Source organism: Cynoglossus semilaevis, chromosome 5, assembly GCF_000523025.1.
Source record: "Cynoglossus semilaevis isolate Cse_v1.0 chromosome 5, Cse_v1.0, whole genome shotgun sequence".
Taxonomy (NCBI): Eukaryota; Metazoa; Chordata; class Actinopteri; order Pleuronectiformes; family Cynoglossidae; genus Cynoglossus; species Cynoglossus semilaevis.
Genome location: NC_024311.1, coordinates 5,061,945 through 5,081,940, shown reverse-complemented (window position 1 = coordinate 5,081,940; position 19,996 = coordinate 5,061,945). Strand labels below are relative to the sequence as shown.

At 40.1% G+C, this 19,996-nt stretch overlaps 1 protein-coding gene across 11 annotated transcripts in view; it reads left to right on the top strand.

Moving 5' to 3' along the window:
- plekha7b (pleckstrin homology domain containing, family A member 7b) overlaps positions 1-19,996 on the top strand; it is a 55,955-nt gene that overhangs the window by 11,599 nt on the left and 24,360 nt on the right. For 9 of the 11 annotated variants that reach the window (XM_017032498.2, XM_017032496.2, XM_017032494.2 and 6 more), the window contains exons 4-6: positions 16,499-16,582; positions 18,833-18,944; positions 19,568-19,672. In XM_017032498.2, coding sequence (XP_016887987.1) covers positions 16,499-16,582; positions 18,833-18,944; positions 19,568-19,672 — 301 coding nt within the window. Of the gene's footprint in view, positions 1-7,246; positions 8,191-13,949; positions 14,474-16,498; positions 16,583-18,832; positions 18,945-19,567; positions 19,673-19,996 lie in introns of those variants that run through there. The other 2 variants (XM_017032503.2, XM_017032504.2) reach the window with 2 other exon arrangements.

Below are 19,996 nucleotides of genomic sequence, written 5' to 3'. Positions count from 1 at the left end.
AGTTACCTAATCTATCAAAGAATAGAGGCTTGGGAAAATGTGCATGTGCAGCATACAGCCACTAGATACTGCTGTTGAGATGATTTGCAATGTTGTCTACGGTATTGTAATTTTTTTGTGTTTATGAAGAAGACATCTGCCCTCTGCCTTCTGTCAAAACTCTTCAAGTTCTTGAAGTACCGTAAGTGAAACACAGAGGTCTGAATCCTGACCTGGACTCCACTGTGCGTATCGACCATGAACCCCCTTCATTCAGCTCTCAGCTCTTATCTATAAGGCTGTCTGTGCATTATTGAGCTGGCACTGCAGCACTTTCAGCTTTTCTCTCAGCCAGACTGCTGTCCATCGTCCATCCCTTCTCTCCCTGCCCGACTGGGACTGGGATCTGAGCAGATAAAGAGGACACGGGGAACGACTCCCGGCTCTGGTTGCACTCAGAGGCCAACGTCAGCACTTTGTGTTGGATGGGAAACACAGTGAGGGGACCACATCTCACAGCTCATCTGTGATCACCAACAAGAGCAGAGGCTTTAGTGGTTTTAGAGTTCTTCAGCCAGTCTGGCCTTGCACTTTCCATTTGGCTTCTTTCTCTCTGAGGGCAGCATTGACGCAGTGTTGTTGTTTTACTCTCCTCTGCAGAAAACTGTGCTCTAGATGTCCACCTTTCAGCTGTGGGATAGAGAACAGAGAGAGAGAGAGAGAGAGAGAGAGAGAGACTAAGTGAGGAGGTTGAAACAGTAGTGTATCTCTAATACTGGACAAAGGACAAATTTGGACATAAGAAGTTTTGGGGTGTTTTAACACTTGGCTGTCAGCTGGTAAGTGAAAACATTATGATAGTAACAACCAATATTTATAGTTGGTATCTATTGAACAAAGAGTGAACACACGCTAAAATAATGGACCAAACTTTGCTGTAGAGATCACAGCTGTGGGGAAAAAGTCACTTCATCATAGTTTCATCTCATTTCCATAACCTTATGTCTCTTTTTTCAACTGCTTTAAAAAAAAAAACAAAAAAAAACAGTATTTAGTGTTGCATTTATACCAATCAAGTTAAATGCTCTCCAGATTGAGTATCACAAACATTACAATTATTATTGTAGTATTGTGATGTTGCACATTTGTATGTGTTTTTGTTGCCTTTTTTGCACTCTAGCATTATAAGAATATCAAATATAAAACATGTTTTATTGTATGCTTGACATTTTAATATGATATATTTTAATTACACAACCACAATCTTATATATTTCTACAATCTACAATGCAATGTTTTTTGTGGACAGTCGTTCTCAGGAGGTAGAGTAGGTTCTATTCCCACCAATAGGGTTGGAGGTTCAGATCGATTCTCTGCTCTTTCCTAACCGAGACCCTCTAAATTGCTATGTGTGGCTGTGCCAGCAGTATGAATGGGTATGACAGATGTGTAAATTAAACTATTCCATTAATATGTAAATGCATGAGTAAATGGGAAAGAAAGTCTTAAAAAGCACACTGATCTTCTACATGTATTTAAAAAGACGCATTTAAAACCTATTTGTCCCATTTATGCAATGAAGTGAAATGATTTACTGACATTTACTGACAAAATGCTTTTCTGCCTTTATTTTCACTCATGAAAATCTGTTGTCACAGAGAGTTGTTTAATTTTGTGGAAGTACAGCTGTTTTACTGGTAAAGATTTGCATGGAAATGATGTCTTTGGAACATAAATTACTACAGCAGAATTTTAATGAAGCATTTACACTGGTAGCAGTAAGACCAAGAGGGGTGGAGGGTTGGGGGTTGGGGGGTGAGTGTGTTATTGTCTCCAGAGCTTTGAATAAGTTTTCACTGGCTGCACAAGTGCCTTGGACTGCCGTGCTATGCTAATGAGATGTGATGGCCAGTGCAGATGATGAAAAAGAGCTAGGGAGCGCAGAGCCCAACATGATACCTTCAGTTAGAACCATACCTGAACATGTGTGCGTGTGTGTGCACGCTGATACGGTTTGTTTAATCTGTGGGTTGACGTCGTGGGTTGTGAGAAGCCCAGGGAACGCATTTATCTGGACTTCAGCTCCCTCCGTTGGCTGATAGAAAGCATTAGTAACATGGCAGAGTCATCAGTCTACTCGCTTGTTAGGTCATACCCTTGGCATCGCCACCATTCTCATCTTCACTACAGTCTCCCTACCTGCACTTCTTGGGATCGAACTTCTTGTACTTGCTGATACTAGTACCGATGCTTCTCTTGTGGTTCAGTAAATCTGTAATGAACTTCTAGGCAGTGTTATATAGTTGGCACAGCTCTGTGGAAACAGTGGAGAGATTCACTGTTTACACCCAAACCACAGTGAAGACACCAAACAGGAAAACACTTAGAGTCAAATGAAACTTTCTGCTACCTAACACAGTCAACTGGACAGGAAGTGAACAGAACCTAAACACATTTCTACGCTGTTGTGTACATTTTAATTAAAAAATCTAAAAGATTGTCTCTGACATTCCAGTAAACAAAGACTTTGACTCAGGTCTTTTTAATCCATTACCTTATTCAGACAAAAGGTGTCATCCTTTATAATATGTGAATAATAGAATCCAAATCTAATAAGCTAATTTAGTTGCCATAACTGCTATTAGTTTTTAACATGTAGCAATGTAGTTAATTTTCCATTTACACCATCCTAACCTAAACCCCCCTTCAAACACACAGCTGCAATTTCTCTTCTTTTCTTTCTCTCTTCCTTTCACTAGCCTCCACTCTTCATCTCTCCCTCCCTCCCCTCTCTCCCCTCCCCTCTTCTTCTTGCTGTGCATGCTGCACTGTATATTGCTTGCATGACTGCAGAGGGAATGGAGCCGGGAGAGTGCCCAGTTGAGGGAAGCGCAATGATGGCAGAGCTGTGCTGAGCAATGCGTTCATTAGAGAAGAACACGTGAGAGGAGGTGAGGATGAGGAGGAGATCTGATTATGTGGTTATAAGCTAATGCTTTGTTGCTGTTTTACTTCTTGCTTCAGGAGCTCTTTACACGATGTATTGCTAAGGATGGAAGAGTTGTCACTAAAGTAACGTAAAGCAGCAGAGATGAACACTTCAGTCAATGCATTTATTAGTGTTTAATTGCTCCATTGCAGTGCAGCACAGTGGCGGGAAAAAAGGATGTTTTGAATGAAGTGACGCTACAGTCCTTAGCAGTGTACGTCAGCAGCAGCAGGGCCACCAGCTGGGAGGACAAACATATACACACACACAGGCATCACTAAGAGGGAGAGCACAGCACAGCAAATCACAGACCTGCAGTTAGGATGTTGGGCCAACCAGGACAGTCAACACTGAGAGCGCCTGTTTGTCGCGGAACTCCAAGGTATGTGTTTCAGCCGTTCCTCTCATAGATATCTGATGTTGCTACATGCAGTGTCTGCTCAGGAGGTGTGTCAGGAAAATCTCCACTGCTGCTACCATACTAGATAGTATAGTGAGTGCTTTGGATTGCATGTTCATACATAGGTAATCGTCACACGAAGGCAGGCAGTGGATTCCTGTGCACGCTAAAAGTCAAGTTCAATGTTTGATTCTGCTAAAGCTTATCTACAGCTGCAGTAACGGCATCAAGAAGTTGCAGTGAAAGATTTCCTCAGACTGCAGCGAGTTTTTGTTAGTGTCAGTACGAATGAGATCCCTCAGGCAGAAACTAGTGGTGTTATCAGAACTCTGTGTATGATGCAGTGTTTTCCACTGGTCAGTCAGCTGAAGATATTGTATATGTCAGAATTTATTTGCACATCTGTTTCAAACTATATGGTGTTAGAAGGATGTAGATTTAATGAATGTGGCAGGGAATGGTTTTACGGCTTTTTAAAAAGTGCATGTCTGGTTTGCTTGTAAATAAATATATAAAATTGATGGAAATGATTACTGTTTGTTTTTCAGGAGACTGATCTTTAATGTTACGTTTCTGAGCTTATATTTATGTGACAGATTCTATGAAGTTGGCGTTTCTCTTGCCATTTAAACTTGATTTCACATGATGTTCAGCATTAATAGATTTCCAGGAGTAGACTGCTGATATACAGTATAACCGAGGGTGGGAATATGACAAATACATTTAGTCAAACAAGACCAAATTGCATTTTTTCTATTTGGGGTAAAAAAAATGTATTGGCTAGCAGGTATTGAATGATTAGTTGGAAACACAACATGCAATAACTCTGATTGTTATCATCATGTTGCAGTTGGCATGTAAGCTGCAGTGAATGGTAACCAACCCCACGCCCCCCCCCCCGCTCTCATCAGAGCTGAGAGAAAGCCTGGGTTGTGAACCCACATCTGCAACATTTTACCTTTGGGCAATAAATATCAGAGCTTGACATTAAAGACCAACTTTAATCTGAATGACTTTCATGACAGGATATATTTCAATGTGTAGCATAATGTATGTCAGAGTGATATCTGTTGAGCTCCCTGTGGATTTAAAAAGTCATCTGTGGTTTCTTGACTTATGTAATCCAGCTCAAGTCTGGAATGGTTTTACTTAAAGTACTCAAGATGTTGGAAAACAGCTGAGTGGGATTTCAGGTAATCTTGACAGTACCAGGAACATTTGGTACATCCAAGTCACACCCTGTCCATCCTGTCTCCCTGACCAGTGAGTGAAATGTTCCTAAACACCTTAGTTCTTAGGTTGTAGACTCACACAGAGTTCGTACCTTTGTTATGCACTGGACTGCTGTAGCCTCTAAGATAAAGCGGCTAAATTTGGTGCAGGGAACAAAAATAAAACCCGGGATGGAAAGGGACACTCGCTATCATAGGAAGGATGTGACCTCTGCTTTACTATGCAAAAGGTACATTTCCAGGGAGAGGTGCTACTTCTATGAATAGACATCATGACATGTAACCGAGGGCAGAGATTCTTGAGAAGGGAGTACATTCTCCATGTATTAAGACAGTGACCTTTGAAATGTCCAGGTTGACGTTGGAGTGAGTCACTGTGAGTGGGACATACCGTACCAAGGAGGGGATGATCCAGTGAAAACTCACTTCCGCTGGCCTCTTAGTGTTTTTAAGCTGTGTGTACAGATGTAACCTACACATTCTTTCTCTGATGCCTGACTTAATGGGCCTGCCACGAGATTTCTAAAAATAGACCTTAAATTTATTGAACCTTTGCCACTCGACAAAACTCCAAGGTTATTTATTTTCACCATCTCTATAGATATCCATGATAAAATAAAATATAAAATGGTCTTAAATTACAAAGCAGGGTAAATGGAATTATAGTCAGGAATTATTTTTTTTTTTCCACATCAGAACTGGAGCTTTTGTTGTCACAGACACATTCTCTTTGCACAATACTATCATTCTGACACTATCTAACTCTAGCCCTCATTTACATCAGAGTCAAGGTCAAGTAATTCTTGATCACAGTGAAATTCAGCTGATAAAAAAACAAGACAAGACATGAATAAAAAAGAAAACCCCAGTGTTTCCACAAATGTTACTAGACAGCTGGTTTTTAACAGGCGCTCTGTCAGGATTAAAACTCTTTTTATCAGTCCCGGCAAAAGTCATGAAAAAATGTTTGTTGTGCAGTGTGCAACCTCAGGTTCCAACCAGGGAGTCTGGACGCCTGAGCTCCCCTATAAAAAGCCCTTCTGTTTCAGCAGGGTTTTTTTTTCTAGAAATGGATCTTGGTACTTTTATTTATTCTCAGGCCCCTGCAGTGGAAACACATTCACAGATGTCTTGCTCCTTTCTTTGTCTTTTACCATCCTGCAGTGGAAACACATTCACAGATGTTCTTTGTGTTTTACCACTAAAATTAACCATTGATAGTTGAACAAATCGTGCCACTCTATCTACATCTACTGATGTTACTTGCATAAAATAGCAGTTGGTTCCCTTTTCATCAGGAGAGTCACTGCAGGCTTGTTTAGAACCATTAGAGATATTGTGTCGTCCCCTCCATGTCTAGCACTTCAAGATACTACTGCTCCTGAGGAAGTGTACAGAACTGCTTTTCCTCTGCACTCTGGGTGTCTACTCAGATACAGTAATGAGAACTGCGGGAGAGAAGTCCCAGCGTGCCTGGAGGCACACACACACACACACACAGTCTCTGGAGTGCTTGGATGTCCTGTAAAGAATGACTTGTAAGTGGTGAGAATATATAAGACTGTGTTGGTGATCAGTCAGTATTGTCTTTGTTTAGTGCTGCGGACACTGCTGTGAGAACTGCTCTGCTGCAGTAAAGCATGCTGCGCCGTGCAGGTCTGGACGCCCTGAGGACGAAGAATCTCTGCAGCTGAAAAATATTGATGCATATAGTTACTGATGTATCGGTGGCTATAATTTTTCCTGACATTTAACATGGGCCACACGCTGGAAAATAGTGTAAGGACCTGGTCGCAGGTTCGATCCTTGATTGATCGTTCTGTATGGAGCATGTTTACCCCATGAGTGGCGGCCGTCGGTTTCTCTGGTTTCCTCCCACAGACGTTAAACATGCTCATTAGAGGATTTGGTTGATTGGACACTCAGAATTGACCATTGGGATTAATGTGAACATAAATTGTTTTTTCGTCTCCATACGTGGCCCTGCGATGGCCGGGCTAGAGCGCCACCCTTTGATCTTGCAGAGGAATCTACCATAGCTAATGGATGGAAAATGCTATTTAGTGTTGTAGTACTTTAAGTAGTGACTGAGGGGTGGATGCAGTTCATAACCAAGTATTTTTTGATACTCAACCAACTTGTTTTGGCTAGTAAAACGGCATTATTTTTAGCACTGACAGAAGAATAGAATAGATTAGAATAGTCTTTATTGTCATTGTACTACGGGGGTACAACGAAATTTATTTTTTACAGAATATGGTCACTACTTCACACTAGATAATCATTTATATTAATTTTTTATTTTATTTCTCATGAACTATTAGCACAGCCTTTGGAATCTGCTGGTAGATCACAATGTACCTACGGGGCCCGGCTGCTCTACATCATCTGTAAAGCAATAATCTGCAGGTTATTAAATGGGTCATTTGTATGCGTGTGCACATGTTGGGTCGTTTCGGAAACAGATTTAGTTTTATCTGTGGAAGATACAATCACGGCTGACATTTAAATGCAGTAACTCTATATTACAAAGTCAAATTACATAACGTAAACATTCTCCATTCAGATCCAATGGACTATGTACTATAAAACACAGCTGGACCATGCTGAAACCAATGTATAATTGAGGGTTTTTTTGTTTCTGATAGGGTTTCATTTCCACAGAGACAAGTTAAGGGCAAGAAAGTCAGCCAGTCACAGGCACAGAATGGAATGCTTTACATTTATGCATTTAGAAGACACTTTTATCCAAAGTGACCTACAGAGGAGGGTTGACACTATCATGCATGTGGTTCCTCTGGGAATCAAACCCAGGACTCTCTGCTCCCGAGGTAGGCATGTTAACCGCTACACTATATAACTACTTTCAATTAAAAGAGGAGCAGAAAACCACTATCACGTGTGAAAACCTGAAGTCTTATGGTTGCCACAGTGACAAGGAGAAAAAAAGATAAAAAAGAAAAGCGGAAAAACTGTGAGTCAGTAATTTACGACCTATGCTGAACAAGGGAAGGTTGACAACAAACACGGATTTATTCTGGAATTAACTTTACTTTCCCACTTTACTGAAAACTTTTGTCTGATAAGAAACTCTGACTTCACCTTATGTTGGCTGCAAACCTGTACATGAGGCAATGTTTTCTTAAACCCAATCTCTCCATTTATTCAACTTCAGCAAACCCTCTTTTTATGTTCACGATTGTATATAAACCACTTTGTTTAAAGTAAATCTTGCTGTGAAATAGGAATTTGCTTTTACCATTACTTTTCTCCCTGTTTTGGTCAAAAGTGTATGGAAACAGGGGTGTGTGAACAGGATGTGCCTGACCTGAGAGGAAATCAATTTTTCTGCTCTGTCCTACTGGGTCAGGAATGACTCATTACTGCTGTTACACTCTTCTGCACTCTTCAGTCACTAACTGGAGCCTTTGAATAAGAACAGTGCTTATGATTAGTTTGAACAGAAGAGTCAATAATGACGTATTGTGTTTAATTCTTCCTTTTATATACTTCAGCATTTTTTTTTTTATTCAGCAGTTTTACGTTGATCCTCCTATACAGTGGTGGAACTCAACTGAAGGGATTTCAGGGTGAGTTAAATTAAGCTTTTCTTTGAAATAAAATATTCAATCATTTTGGTGACATGTCAACAGCTGTTCATGTGTTTGATCTGCATATATATACTCTCTCTATATATACATATATATTGATTTGTATTGCCCAGCTGTATCAGTGTACAGTGTTGTTGTTCGGTTTAGTTACTGGTGACAGTTCTGCCTGTGAGTTTTGAGCATCAGCAAAGCTGCGCTTCGTGTCTCCCTGTGTTCCACATTGCACAGTTAAGTAATGAGCTGTTTTAGCTTTGCACTGCACTGTGCTGGATTTGACTTGGACGTCAGGAAAAAAAAAACAACCCAGCATATGCAGATGCAGCAGTGTGACGCTCAAGCAACTGTCTTACCTCAGTGTCCACTGCAGGAAAATGTTAGCTTGTGGTTCGAGTTTAAAGAAGCAGAAAAGAATTTTTTTTTTGATGACTTTCGATGTTTCTTTTTCGTAGCCAAGTGCAAATTCTTAAACTGCCAAATGGACACTGCTCTATAATTGTATATTTTGACATGAACCCATTAAATTCCAGAAATTGTTTACAAAGTCAATTCTGTGAACTAAGATCTCTGTGTGAAAACAAGTTATGGGATGATTTCTGTAGGAACGTAGGAATGAACTGTTTAAAGGGGAATCATTATGAGGTGATTTCAGACAGGAAGACATGTCCTTGTTAGGTTTAATATGTCCTTCATTTGTTGCTTGGGCTGAATTTCGGTTAGAATGACAACAGGACGAAACATCAGACTGTCACGCAGCTGTGTGTGTTGTCTGACATTATACATTGATCAAGTCTGGTGTTTGTTTTCTGTGAGTTGTAGAAACCATGACAGGCAGTGAACAGTGTTTGATTTATATTTGCTTGGCTTATTTTGGACTTCAATACTCATATCCCACTGGTTACCAGACGAAATCCTATCAATGTGTCTATCAATAAGTCATTAATGTCATTCATGGTGACTATTCTTTTATGGCACCAACCATGTACTTAGTCCTTGACTCTTTAGTCATTTCTCTACTCTCTTTCAAAGCAATACATTTTTTTTCTCACAAAATTACCATCAGGGTTTCTTCTATGTAGTAAGCAGCGCCCGCTGCTACTTCATTATTGCCCCTACTGCTTCAGAATATTTGGGCAGACATACAAAGTAGTCAACCTGTGACTGATACAGTAACCTAAATAATAAACACTATAAAGTCTTTCGACCTGCTTGGCAGCACTAGGTCTGTCTCAGGTCATTATAGCCCATAAGCTTTAAAGCACATACGTTTTAAGTGTCTAGACCATTGGCTATCGCCGCTGAAGTCAGCTTCATTTTGATAATGGTGTTGTTGATGCCCAGCACTTGTAAACGTACGGTCTGGGGCAGACACATGAATGAACCTCTCTCTCTGTTTGTCCGACTATCGTGGTAGATATGAATTAATAAATATCCCAATTAAGTTGAATGTTCTCCCTGTGTGTGCATGGGTTGTCTCTGGTAACACTAGTCTTCTATGGTCACTAAATTGACCATAGATACAGTATGTGTGTGAGTGTGAGCGGTTGTTGGGTCTCTGTATGTGGTCCAGCACTCTGAATCTGAACATGTGTCCTTGTAGCCGTCATGTAGGTGTCAGCAGAGGACACGTGTCCAATCCTTTGATGACTGTCGAATGTCTTGGTTTCACTTCAGACCAAATCCCCTGTCATTACCAACATCTTCTACAGTTGTATTATCAAACTTTATTAGCTTTAAGTCACCTACGTCTACGCCTGACCTACGGGAGTTTTTTCGCAGAACTTGTGTTGCTCATCATTGGGCAGTTTTTTTCCTGAGGTAAAATCCTGACTCACTTCTCTGCATTTGCGTCAGCGAGTGCTTCTACAGTACAGTACAGTACAGTACAGTACAGTACAGTACTGTATGTGTTGTTTTTGTTAAAGACAACACAACCTTCCCTAATAGTCCTGACCACCTTGGGGGATGAAACTGTGTATCTTTGTAATATTTATATTTTCAAGTGTTTTGTTTAGTTCTTTTGCTGATTTTTGTTTTTATTAGACATAATTGCTTTGCAAATCTGCTCTCTGCAGTTTTTTCGTTGTCCCTAAAAATACTTACCAAGGCCAGGACAGATATCACAGCTACCATATCAGCTGTGGTACTGCAGTGTGGAGATTTCACACAATGTGCTGTTTTAATATAAAAACAGTTTCTATCTGTTTCCAGGTGTAGTGTTGCATCAGGACAAAGTCAACACCTTAAGGACATTTTAGGATTTTGCTATTAAGTATAGAACAAACACAAGGTTACATGCTGACATTAAATACAGTTTCCATGAAGTTGAAGTTCTCTTCACAGATTCATTTCTTATTTTTGAGGGACTCTAGTGCCATATTTTCTGATGAGTACAAACTGTTTGGTTTGGCGTTTCTCAAGTTAAAAAGAGAATTCAAGGCCCAGTTATCCTTGCAATGCCCTCTGCTGGTGGAGCCATGAGGTCGCAATATATCTGTAATCTTGTAAAACCGGTTTGGATATTGATTTGATTGTTTTAAATGTATTGTTTTAATAGAAGGATTTACCTTCAGGGATTGTTGTTAATTTCTCCGTTGAACAGTCAAGTATTAATTTTAATATCCTGGGAAATAACAAACCTCTGCTTGTATTCCCCATGTCACGGCCAAATATCAAACACGTCCAATTCAAATGTACAATCCATGTTAATCCATGCAGTTAAACGTTGACTTCAATCTGCACAATCCAATAATTACTTTAAACCAATTAATAATTGCTGCCTCACAGGAGACTTTCAAACTTTTTTTCCCTAAACACAGCAGGTCTCTGTTGGTATTGAACCCTGAGATAAGTGTTTTTGGAAGTCAGTTCTTTAGTCATACTTGCACGTGTTATAAAGGTGCAATTTATTTGATGAATTTCAAACTGCCTTTGGAATTCACAAGTATTGCCTTGCATCTAAATTCTTAACTGCCAACGTGATTAGCTGTTACCGTGTTGATGATTTGGAACAGCTCGATCCAAACGTCTATTCTGATTGCACCAAAATGTGCTCTGTCACAAATGCGTGTTGAATGATAATGTGGCGGCTCTTTCAGATTTTGCCAGTCTTGTGTCTTGGTCCAGACTGTGTTGCTTAAAGCCACTGCTCTGCACTAGAACTGTTGGAGGCTGTTGTGTTGTTACCCAAACAAGGCTTCCTCATCTTAGTGATGTAGTTTAGAAAAAAAGATGTAATCACCTATACATACTTACTGCAGTCAACGTTGTTACTGCCAACTCAGCTTGAATTCTCTGCAGCATTAGCACAATAGAGATGATGATGATAATAGGAGGGAGTGAGTGAGTGAGTGCAGGGGCAGGGAGAAGCCAATGTGGGAGGCTGACAAGGAAACCTCCCAATGAAGCTTAAAGGAGACAAACCAGATAGGTGTCAACAAAGATGCTGTACTGTGACGGTGGGAATGATGAAGGTCAGTTTGAATGTGCAAAGCAGCCGGCAGGAAATGCATCGCTGGATTTTAATTAGAACACTATGCACAAAACTCTCATTAAAGCTTAATGCTCCAGGCCAAGTGTAGAAGTCTCGGTCTCTCCCTCCTGTCTTAATACATATGTCCCTGCAGGTGGAGCTGCCTGTGGTACACGCAGCAGCCTCCGCTGACTTCAGCTTTGGCTCACGGTGCCTCGTTTGACCTGTCATGTGTGGTTTATATACATGAGCTCTGGCATGCACCGTTGTTTTCAAGACATTTGCTTTCTCATCATTCCTGAGTCTCTTCTTCTCATTGGACTGGTTGGAGCCAAACAGCCAATACAATTATCTCTCCGGCCAGAGGATGGTGACATGAAATGAACAGGCTGAATCAGCTGTAAAGCTGTTTGGCGGAGTTTCTCTTCCCATTGACGGTGCATCTGCACCGTTCGCAGGGAGTCAAGGAACGGTCATAGACAGTAGAAGGGCAGACAGACCTGTGGTATGTCCTCGGCTTCATACTCCTCTCTCTCTTTAATCAAGTTTTTCACAACCTTTTTGATAAAATATAATCTTCCATTCATTTGCCACAGCAGTGGTTGGGAATCACTTCTCTCATCTACCATCTTTATACTAACATGGTATCAGTAACATATATTGCTAGTTAAAAGTTGGCTAATTTGTTGTTATATATATTGGTGGTATTTGGGAACAGGAGAGTCTCATCAATGTTGTCATTGTTTTAACATCTTTGGCCTGTATTGAGCTACATCTGTTTTAGCTTTGATTTCCTGTTTCATCGCTGTCTGCCCTGCCACATTATTTATATATGAAGATGAAGCTATATTTTGAGATATTTATCGAGTATTTATTTATACTTATTTTGCGGTTTACACTTATTTCGTTGTACATTTCTTTGGTCAACATTTAGCTAAGCTTTAGATGTCTGTGGCCAACCTTGAATTTTTTATTTTAGTGTTTTACTCATCTGTTAAAACAAACAAAAAAACTGGTAACTTCTACTGCATTTATGCTGTGTCTTGTGGTTACTCATTTTTTGATAGTATAGTTTAAGGGCTAATGACTTCTGGAATAAAAACAACATTTAAATTATATCTGTTCCTTGGTATGGCCTTTATTTATTGGCTTGAAAATGTATTGTAGCTGTAGTAAAGGTGTTGCTTGAGTCTGCAGTGAAAACATGACAACGTCTTGGGTGAAAACAGCTTTAGAGTTTATGGCAGACCTACTGTAGACTGGTACCACTATGCATTCCATAGCATTAGTTTAAACTCCTCCTTAGTGCAGGTCACAGTGCAACTAAACTGTTTGGCCTAAAATGGTTGTGAAGTGGGAGGGAAGGAGTGGGGGAGTCAGTTTTTGTTATATTCTCAACACTCACACATGAACTCAAAATACATTGTAGCTATAATTGATTTGTGTTTTCTTTCATTAGAGTAACTTCTGGTTTCAGCAACAACAAGGCATTTGTTCAGTAGGTTTATCATAGTTGGTGCCAGGAATTACATTTCAACTTTTCCAAAGGTCATCAATGATTTGTTGTACATACTTTTCTAAGTGATCACTAACTGGACTCCGACTGGCTCAGTTGTCTGGAGACTGCGGGGCCCATAACATTCTCCTATCTGTTTTTGTCTGGACAACCTTAAGAGGGTTTGGAAGATTGCCTGGGATCATTATCTTGTTGGAAAACTTAGATTCAAGTCAGCCAGCCTAAGCCAGAGGGTACTGCATTATCCTGAACTATGTGGTGATACAGTTCCTCCTTCATGATACCGTGTACTAGAAACACCTGCAAATCATCCACATACCATGGTACACCAAGATTTTCCAAATAATTGTAGTATTATAGTCTGATCTTTTTTTTTAATTTGTTTGCAAAGTATTTCAATGCAGTATATTAATTGTGTACCAATTACATATATAGTATATGTATTTATTTATATATGTATATAAATGTGTGTGTGTGTGTGTATGTCGAATGAGTACCCTGTAGAGATGCCCTGTAAGAGTAAGTGAGAGGTTATGAACAGGTAGATATACTTTTGACACATACTGTAGTACTGGTGAATACTGCTGCATACTTTATGTTCAAATAAACCTTCTCATAAACAATAATAAACAAAGATGCCCTCATCAAAACACCGTCTACAGATTTAGCTGCACTTTAAAGGACCGTCTGTCGTGTCGCAAGTCTCCTGAAAATCCGACTACGTGCCTGGCATAAGAATATGCAAGTATATTGAGTGTGTTATATATATTTAATGACACTGGAACAAACAGTTCCAGAATGTACTAGAGTTTTTGCCCTGGCAGAACTGTTGTTGCAGCGCTGCCACTCACAGGACGCAAACAGCATTCCTGTAGGACCATGTCTGTTTGGGGAGTTTTTACACAGTGACTACAGGCAGCAAATGAATCAAGTGATATTTCAGTATCTTCTGGCACAGCAGCAGCTGCATAGTTTAACATTTCCTGGGAAGATGATGTTCAGATACTTCTGAGAACGTGGGAGGAGAAGGTGGAGACATGGAAGTGGAAAATGAAAAAGGAGGAGGATCCCTGCATGAACTGAGGTATTCCCCTGATGGGTCGGAGGTAGATCTTCTCCACCCCATCTGCAAGTGAGGGCTGAAGCTGTCAAACAGCAGAGTTGACCAGGACAGTTGTCAGATGAAGATCTCATCCTCACCCTCCTCTCATTCCATCGATTCCTGTTCGTTCTCTTGTTTGCGCTGGGAGACTCTCACTGTCACGTTTCCACGGCAGGTGAGACAGCATTCAACCGTCTGTGCGATACTGGAGCGAACAGATAAGATAATCTGTTGTACAGGTTTATGTGATGGAGAGGACTTTTTAATGCAGAGTAGCTGATTGAGGTAGTGATTTCTCTGTTGTGAGTGTAACGCCTCAGATTGTTTCTGTTGTTGTGAAGAGTAGAATTGCTGTATAAAGATTATAAAGAATATAGACTGAACTAAACTTACAGAGATTCTGGTGCAGCCTCAAATTCAGAAAGTCATTGAAAATCCAGGCAGATGTTTGAGTGTAAGGCACTGTGGAAACCTGAGTGAGGAAGTTTGACTGTTGTTTGGATGTTTTCTTTTGTTTATACTGCAGCACTGCTATGTCTATGAAATGGAATATTAAATGTTGAATGATGTTATTATCAAGTGTGTCTACGTTTTCCTTGTAGCAACATTTGAACGCTGAGATGCTCCTCAACATTTGTCTGTGACACGGGCTGTAAGTGAAGTTGTGTAGAACAGGGTTTCAGTGGATTCCAATCATTTCACATTACTACATAAATACTACACAGCAGAACGGTGACACAGTCCGTAATTACTGCTGTTAGCATTATTCCAATACAGATGTATTGGAGTAGTTGTCCTGTCAGCATACCTGCTCTTCCACTGCACTGGCTCACACTCATTCTTAGAAAATGAGTGCCGCCCTCTCAGGCAAGTGTTTGCCTCCTGCATCATTAGGGGCCGGTTTACTGCAACCAAATAGACCGGCTGTGCATCGGTGGTTGTTCAATGGCTGCTGCACATTCCATGACAAATAGTTCGGAAGTAATGTGGCTAAAACAAAGGCCATAGAGCCCGCACGTGTTCTAATTAAGGGAGGCTGATGAAGCCCTGCAGTTTCCAGGAGCACTCCTGTGTCAGTGTGTGTGTGTGTGTGTGTGTGTGTACTCTACCTGTTTGCTAGTCATCGTGTTCCTTGATTGCTTGATTTGTTGTTGTTGTTTTTTTATTATTATCTAAGTACTGTTTTGTTGTTGGTGTTTGCAGTGTAGCTCAGCATCATTTCACTTCGATCCACCCTGTGAACTTTTCTGAAATGTCACCTCATACATTTTTCCGTCCTGCTCTGTTTGTTTCCCCCCACTTTACTGCATGATGATGCAGTGAGACACCGCTCTCACTTGATGTGTTTTTCTCTACACTGCAGCTGCCCCTCAGCAGCTTCCTCCAGTACTGCTTCACTTTTATGGATACAAAAAGTCCTTGGCTTATTTTGGAACTCTCTTAGTGTACATAAGTAGCTATGTCACTCAGCTACGCTAACACGGTGACATCATAATCCTGCATATAAAAGAAATGAGTCTGATTTACACTTGGGAGTCATAATGAGGAGCAAAACGTTCCCCCAAAAAAGCCCAATCTTTTAGAATATTCACAAAACTACTGTATGTTGTACATATATCATCCCCGTTACTTGCTTGCGTGTTAATTGCTTTAATTTTACCATCCCTAAATGAATAAAGAAACTCAATCTCAAAACCAAAACTGATTAATTGACAATGAAATGAAATGAACGTGCTGTCAATTCAAATATAAATTCCAATATAAACATCCACAGTCAACCACAGGCAGAATCATGGTGACATATATCAGCACCGCTAACGACCTTTCTGTTTCTTATTCTTTCCTGTGACAGTAACACATGTTTACGTTCAACTTAAAACAACGAACAGCTTCATCTGGTTGAAATCAATAAAGCTTGGTGAGCTGGCTCTCACGGCTGAGTCCTACCTCCTGAGTCAAGGCGTATAAACCTGATTTTACTGATGTGCCTGCAGCATCCGTAGATTCTCCACTATTGACTGTAGCATCCTTATGAGCTCACAGCATTCATTCAGTTTGTTTATAACCTAATTTTGCAGCCAAATAGAAATATAAAAACAGAAGGGACATTATCAGGCTGTATGAAGATTAATGATGTTTTCCCTCTTCCATTTTGTTTCTCACTCTTTCTCTTTTTTTCCGTTCTCTCTGTATCCTGCAGCCACAACCTGAGGAGTACATCTTTTCGGCATCCAGTAACAGGACAGATTTCCCCTGAAAACACAGAATACACGCTGCAAGACAGGTACATGTGTCTTTTATTGTTTTCCACACAATGCAGCACACTGTTTTATGGAAGGAGAGGTCAGTTGAAGGTCAAGCAGTGGGAGGTTGGAAAATAAACCATCCCTGATAAAGTATGAATGTCACCGTGGGAGAACCAGAAGGATCTAGAAGAGTCAAAACAGCTCCACAACATCTGGAGTTGTGGAGCTGTCTCATGGATATTCAGATATACTGTAGTTGATATAAAGTCCGTTTTAACCCATGTCAGTTGTTTGTCTCGGTGTCCTCACTCATACAGCAGAACCTTCATTCTAATCCAATGTGAATCTTTTTTCCTTTCTGCCCGATGAAGATGACTCCATTTTGACGTGATTACGGTGTATTAATTACTGCCGTGTCATTGGATTAGACCTGATAGAGTGCTAAATACCGGGGTTGCCATTTCATTTATATTCGCAGTGACACAATAGTTAATTCACCCTCTCTAATCTCATCCCTCATCCGGTTAATCCATCAAAGGTGTGTGGCATCTTTAAAGCACAGGATAAACCAGTAGGTGCTTGATGGTATTTAAGGTACCTGGTGAAATCAATCACTACTGAGAGAAAATTCCACCATGTGTGGAAACATGTTGACTTAAAGGCATGTGACCTCTACGTTTTCAGTATGTTTTGTAAGGGCAATGCCAAAACTGAGCGTGCTTTTTTTCCCCACCACGGAACAAATGAGAAAATGAGTTTGAACAGCCTTCTTCTACTGATTATCAAACACGATTAATTTGCTAAATTTACAATGAATTGCTAATTCAAAACACCTAAGTTCCTGTGTAGCAGAAGATGCAGCAGCATTGTCTTTCGTCTTGCTTGTTGTTGTGTGATATGAAATATTGCTTCTCTCCACCACATGCCACAGCAAATCTCTGGGGGAACTGCCTCAATGACAGAAGCAATAAAGCGAATGAAAGCTTCACATAAAACAGCTGAGTTCATTCATGTGACAGAAACATCCTGTGATAACGTTATCTGTTGTTCACACTGAAAACACTGTCAGGTTATGGTCTCTCTTTTCTGTCTGTGGACAGTGTAGAAGTGGCTGCAGAGAGTCTATGTGAATAGGTGTTCTGACTCCATTTATGAGGAAAATGTTTATTTATATAAGTGATAAGTTAATAATCTCAAGTTCTTCATCCAGGTCCTGTAGATTTCCAAGTTGTTCCCATTTATCCATGTAGAGGAAAATAACCAATATATCAGACTTGATGTCACCCACTATATTTGTTGGAGGGCTGGAAATTTTCTGGACAGACACCTTATGGGCTGGACGTTGGAATAAAATAAATTCAGTCAAGTCAAATTTTTGTCTAACATTATTTTTTTATGTTTAGTTTGGAATGCCGTCATGGGCCGGATTGTGTGGTTTAGTGGGCCAGATTATAATCACTGCTGTTGTCTGTTTCTACCCATCAGTCTCAGCGAATTCCTGCGTTGTTAAGTTCTGGAGGGTTTTGTATCACACTAGGTCAGAGCTGTCTTTCATGTTTTGGAGAAAAAAAAGAAATGAGATACAAAAAACGTTGTGTGACATTAACAGCGCTGTAAAATCCCAATGTCAAAAAAATGTAAACACAAATACAATGAAGCTACATTTCATTTGTTCATTTCATTTTTTTTTGTTTGTAAAAATACAGAACCAAACAACTGTTATTTTTACGGTAACATTGTGTTGAGTCATATATTTCTTTGTAGAATTTATAGACAAAAATTGAAAAAACCAACAAACAGTACAATTAAAATTACAAAACATCAGTGTTAAACCACCAGTTAGAAATTCTAGTAATACTTTAAAGAGGAATAGAGAAGAAAATGTAGACTACAAAAACAATGGGGGCATCTATTTTTGTTCCCCTGGAGGAAATTTCGAATTGCTTTTCAACAGCTTTTCATCTGTTGAAATACATCATTAATTTTAATACAGGGGTTTCTCTGACACTCTCATTGGACTTCACAGGTTATGAATTCTATAGTAATGCTGCCTGTTTCAGTGTAATTAATGTACTTCACATTGAAAAGCGTGGACATGTGTGCGTTTGTCCAAGTGCCAGGTCGTGTGACAGGTTGTGCAGCTGTGTCAGGAAATGACCATATCCTTTAAACGTGAAAGCTCAGCCGATGGATTTTCTGTCCAAGTGCATGTGTCTGTGAGGGAGGACGGTTCATCTTCCGTCTTTCTGTTTTCATATTTGTCACCTACACTGTCCTCTCTCCTGCAGAATAGAATTCCGCATGTCCAAGTCAGCAGTCAACCACAGGTCGCCCAGCATGGTCACACAGTCCACCAAGGAAGTGACCCCAGCAGTGTTGGAGGCAGCCTCAGGGTCAAAGGTGAGTTTTAAGTGTTTTTCCATTCAATCTCAGCTCTTTCCTGTAGAGTGTCTTGAGCTGCTGGTGTTTTACTGTGGAACCTAATCTGTGAGAGAGACACGTTGTGTGACTGGGGTTCTCCATTTGATGAATTCACCTCATCAACCTAAAGACATGATCTTTCTTTGATTAATGGTATCATTGGGCAACGGTTCAAGTATTTCAGTATGCTCATAATCCTCTCCCTGGTGACCTGGGAATAGATCTGAATCCAGTTTGACGGATTTGTTGATGTTGTACAAAGTACAAAGTAGAAATGAGTGCAAGCAACAAAAATGCATCAACATCATGAGGACTAAAATACACAACTGGCAACAAACCTAAATCAAAGAAATGTCTTTGGGTAATGAACAGTGTGACTTGACCTTGTACATGACCTGACGTGAATATAAATGTTTGTACTGTCAGTGCAGAGCATCGTAAACGGAGCGTTAGCCTGTCACCAAGCTTTGTTTTTGTTTTGAAAAGACTGAATATTAATATAGTTTGGTGCAATATATGTTGACAGAAACGGAGGTAACTGACTTTGCAGTATTTTATACAACAGCCATCAGTAAACACATATCTTTTTTTTTTTTTTGCAGAGCTCACGAGGTTCAGGGAAAGTGCACAGTTTTGGAAAAAGGGATCATTCTATTAAAAGAAACCTCAACGTCCCGGTGGTGGTGAGAGGTTGGCTTTATAAACAGGTGAGCTGCAGCCAATCTCAGGTCACTCTGCGGATCATGTTGATGAATAGAAGAAATATCACAGTCCAGAATGTCAGTGTGATACATCTTCTCTGTGAAGAGTGCAGTTTGTCACGCTTAAAAAAAACAAAAAAACTTAACAGCGAGAAAAATTCTCTCTCAGTGTGTGTTTGCTGTGACCTTGTCAGCTCAAGGTGAACGTGACAGTTGATATCATCCTTCTCTGCCTTAAAGCTTTTACCACTAATCACTTATTTTATCCAGACTATGATGTATGGTAATAAAAAAAGAATATTAAGAGTGTCCTTGCTGTGCACAACCTTA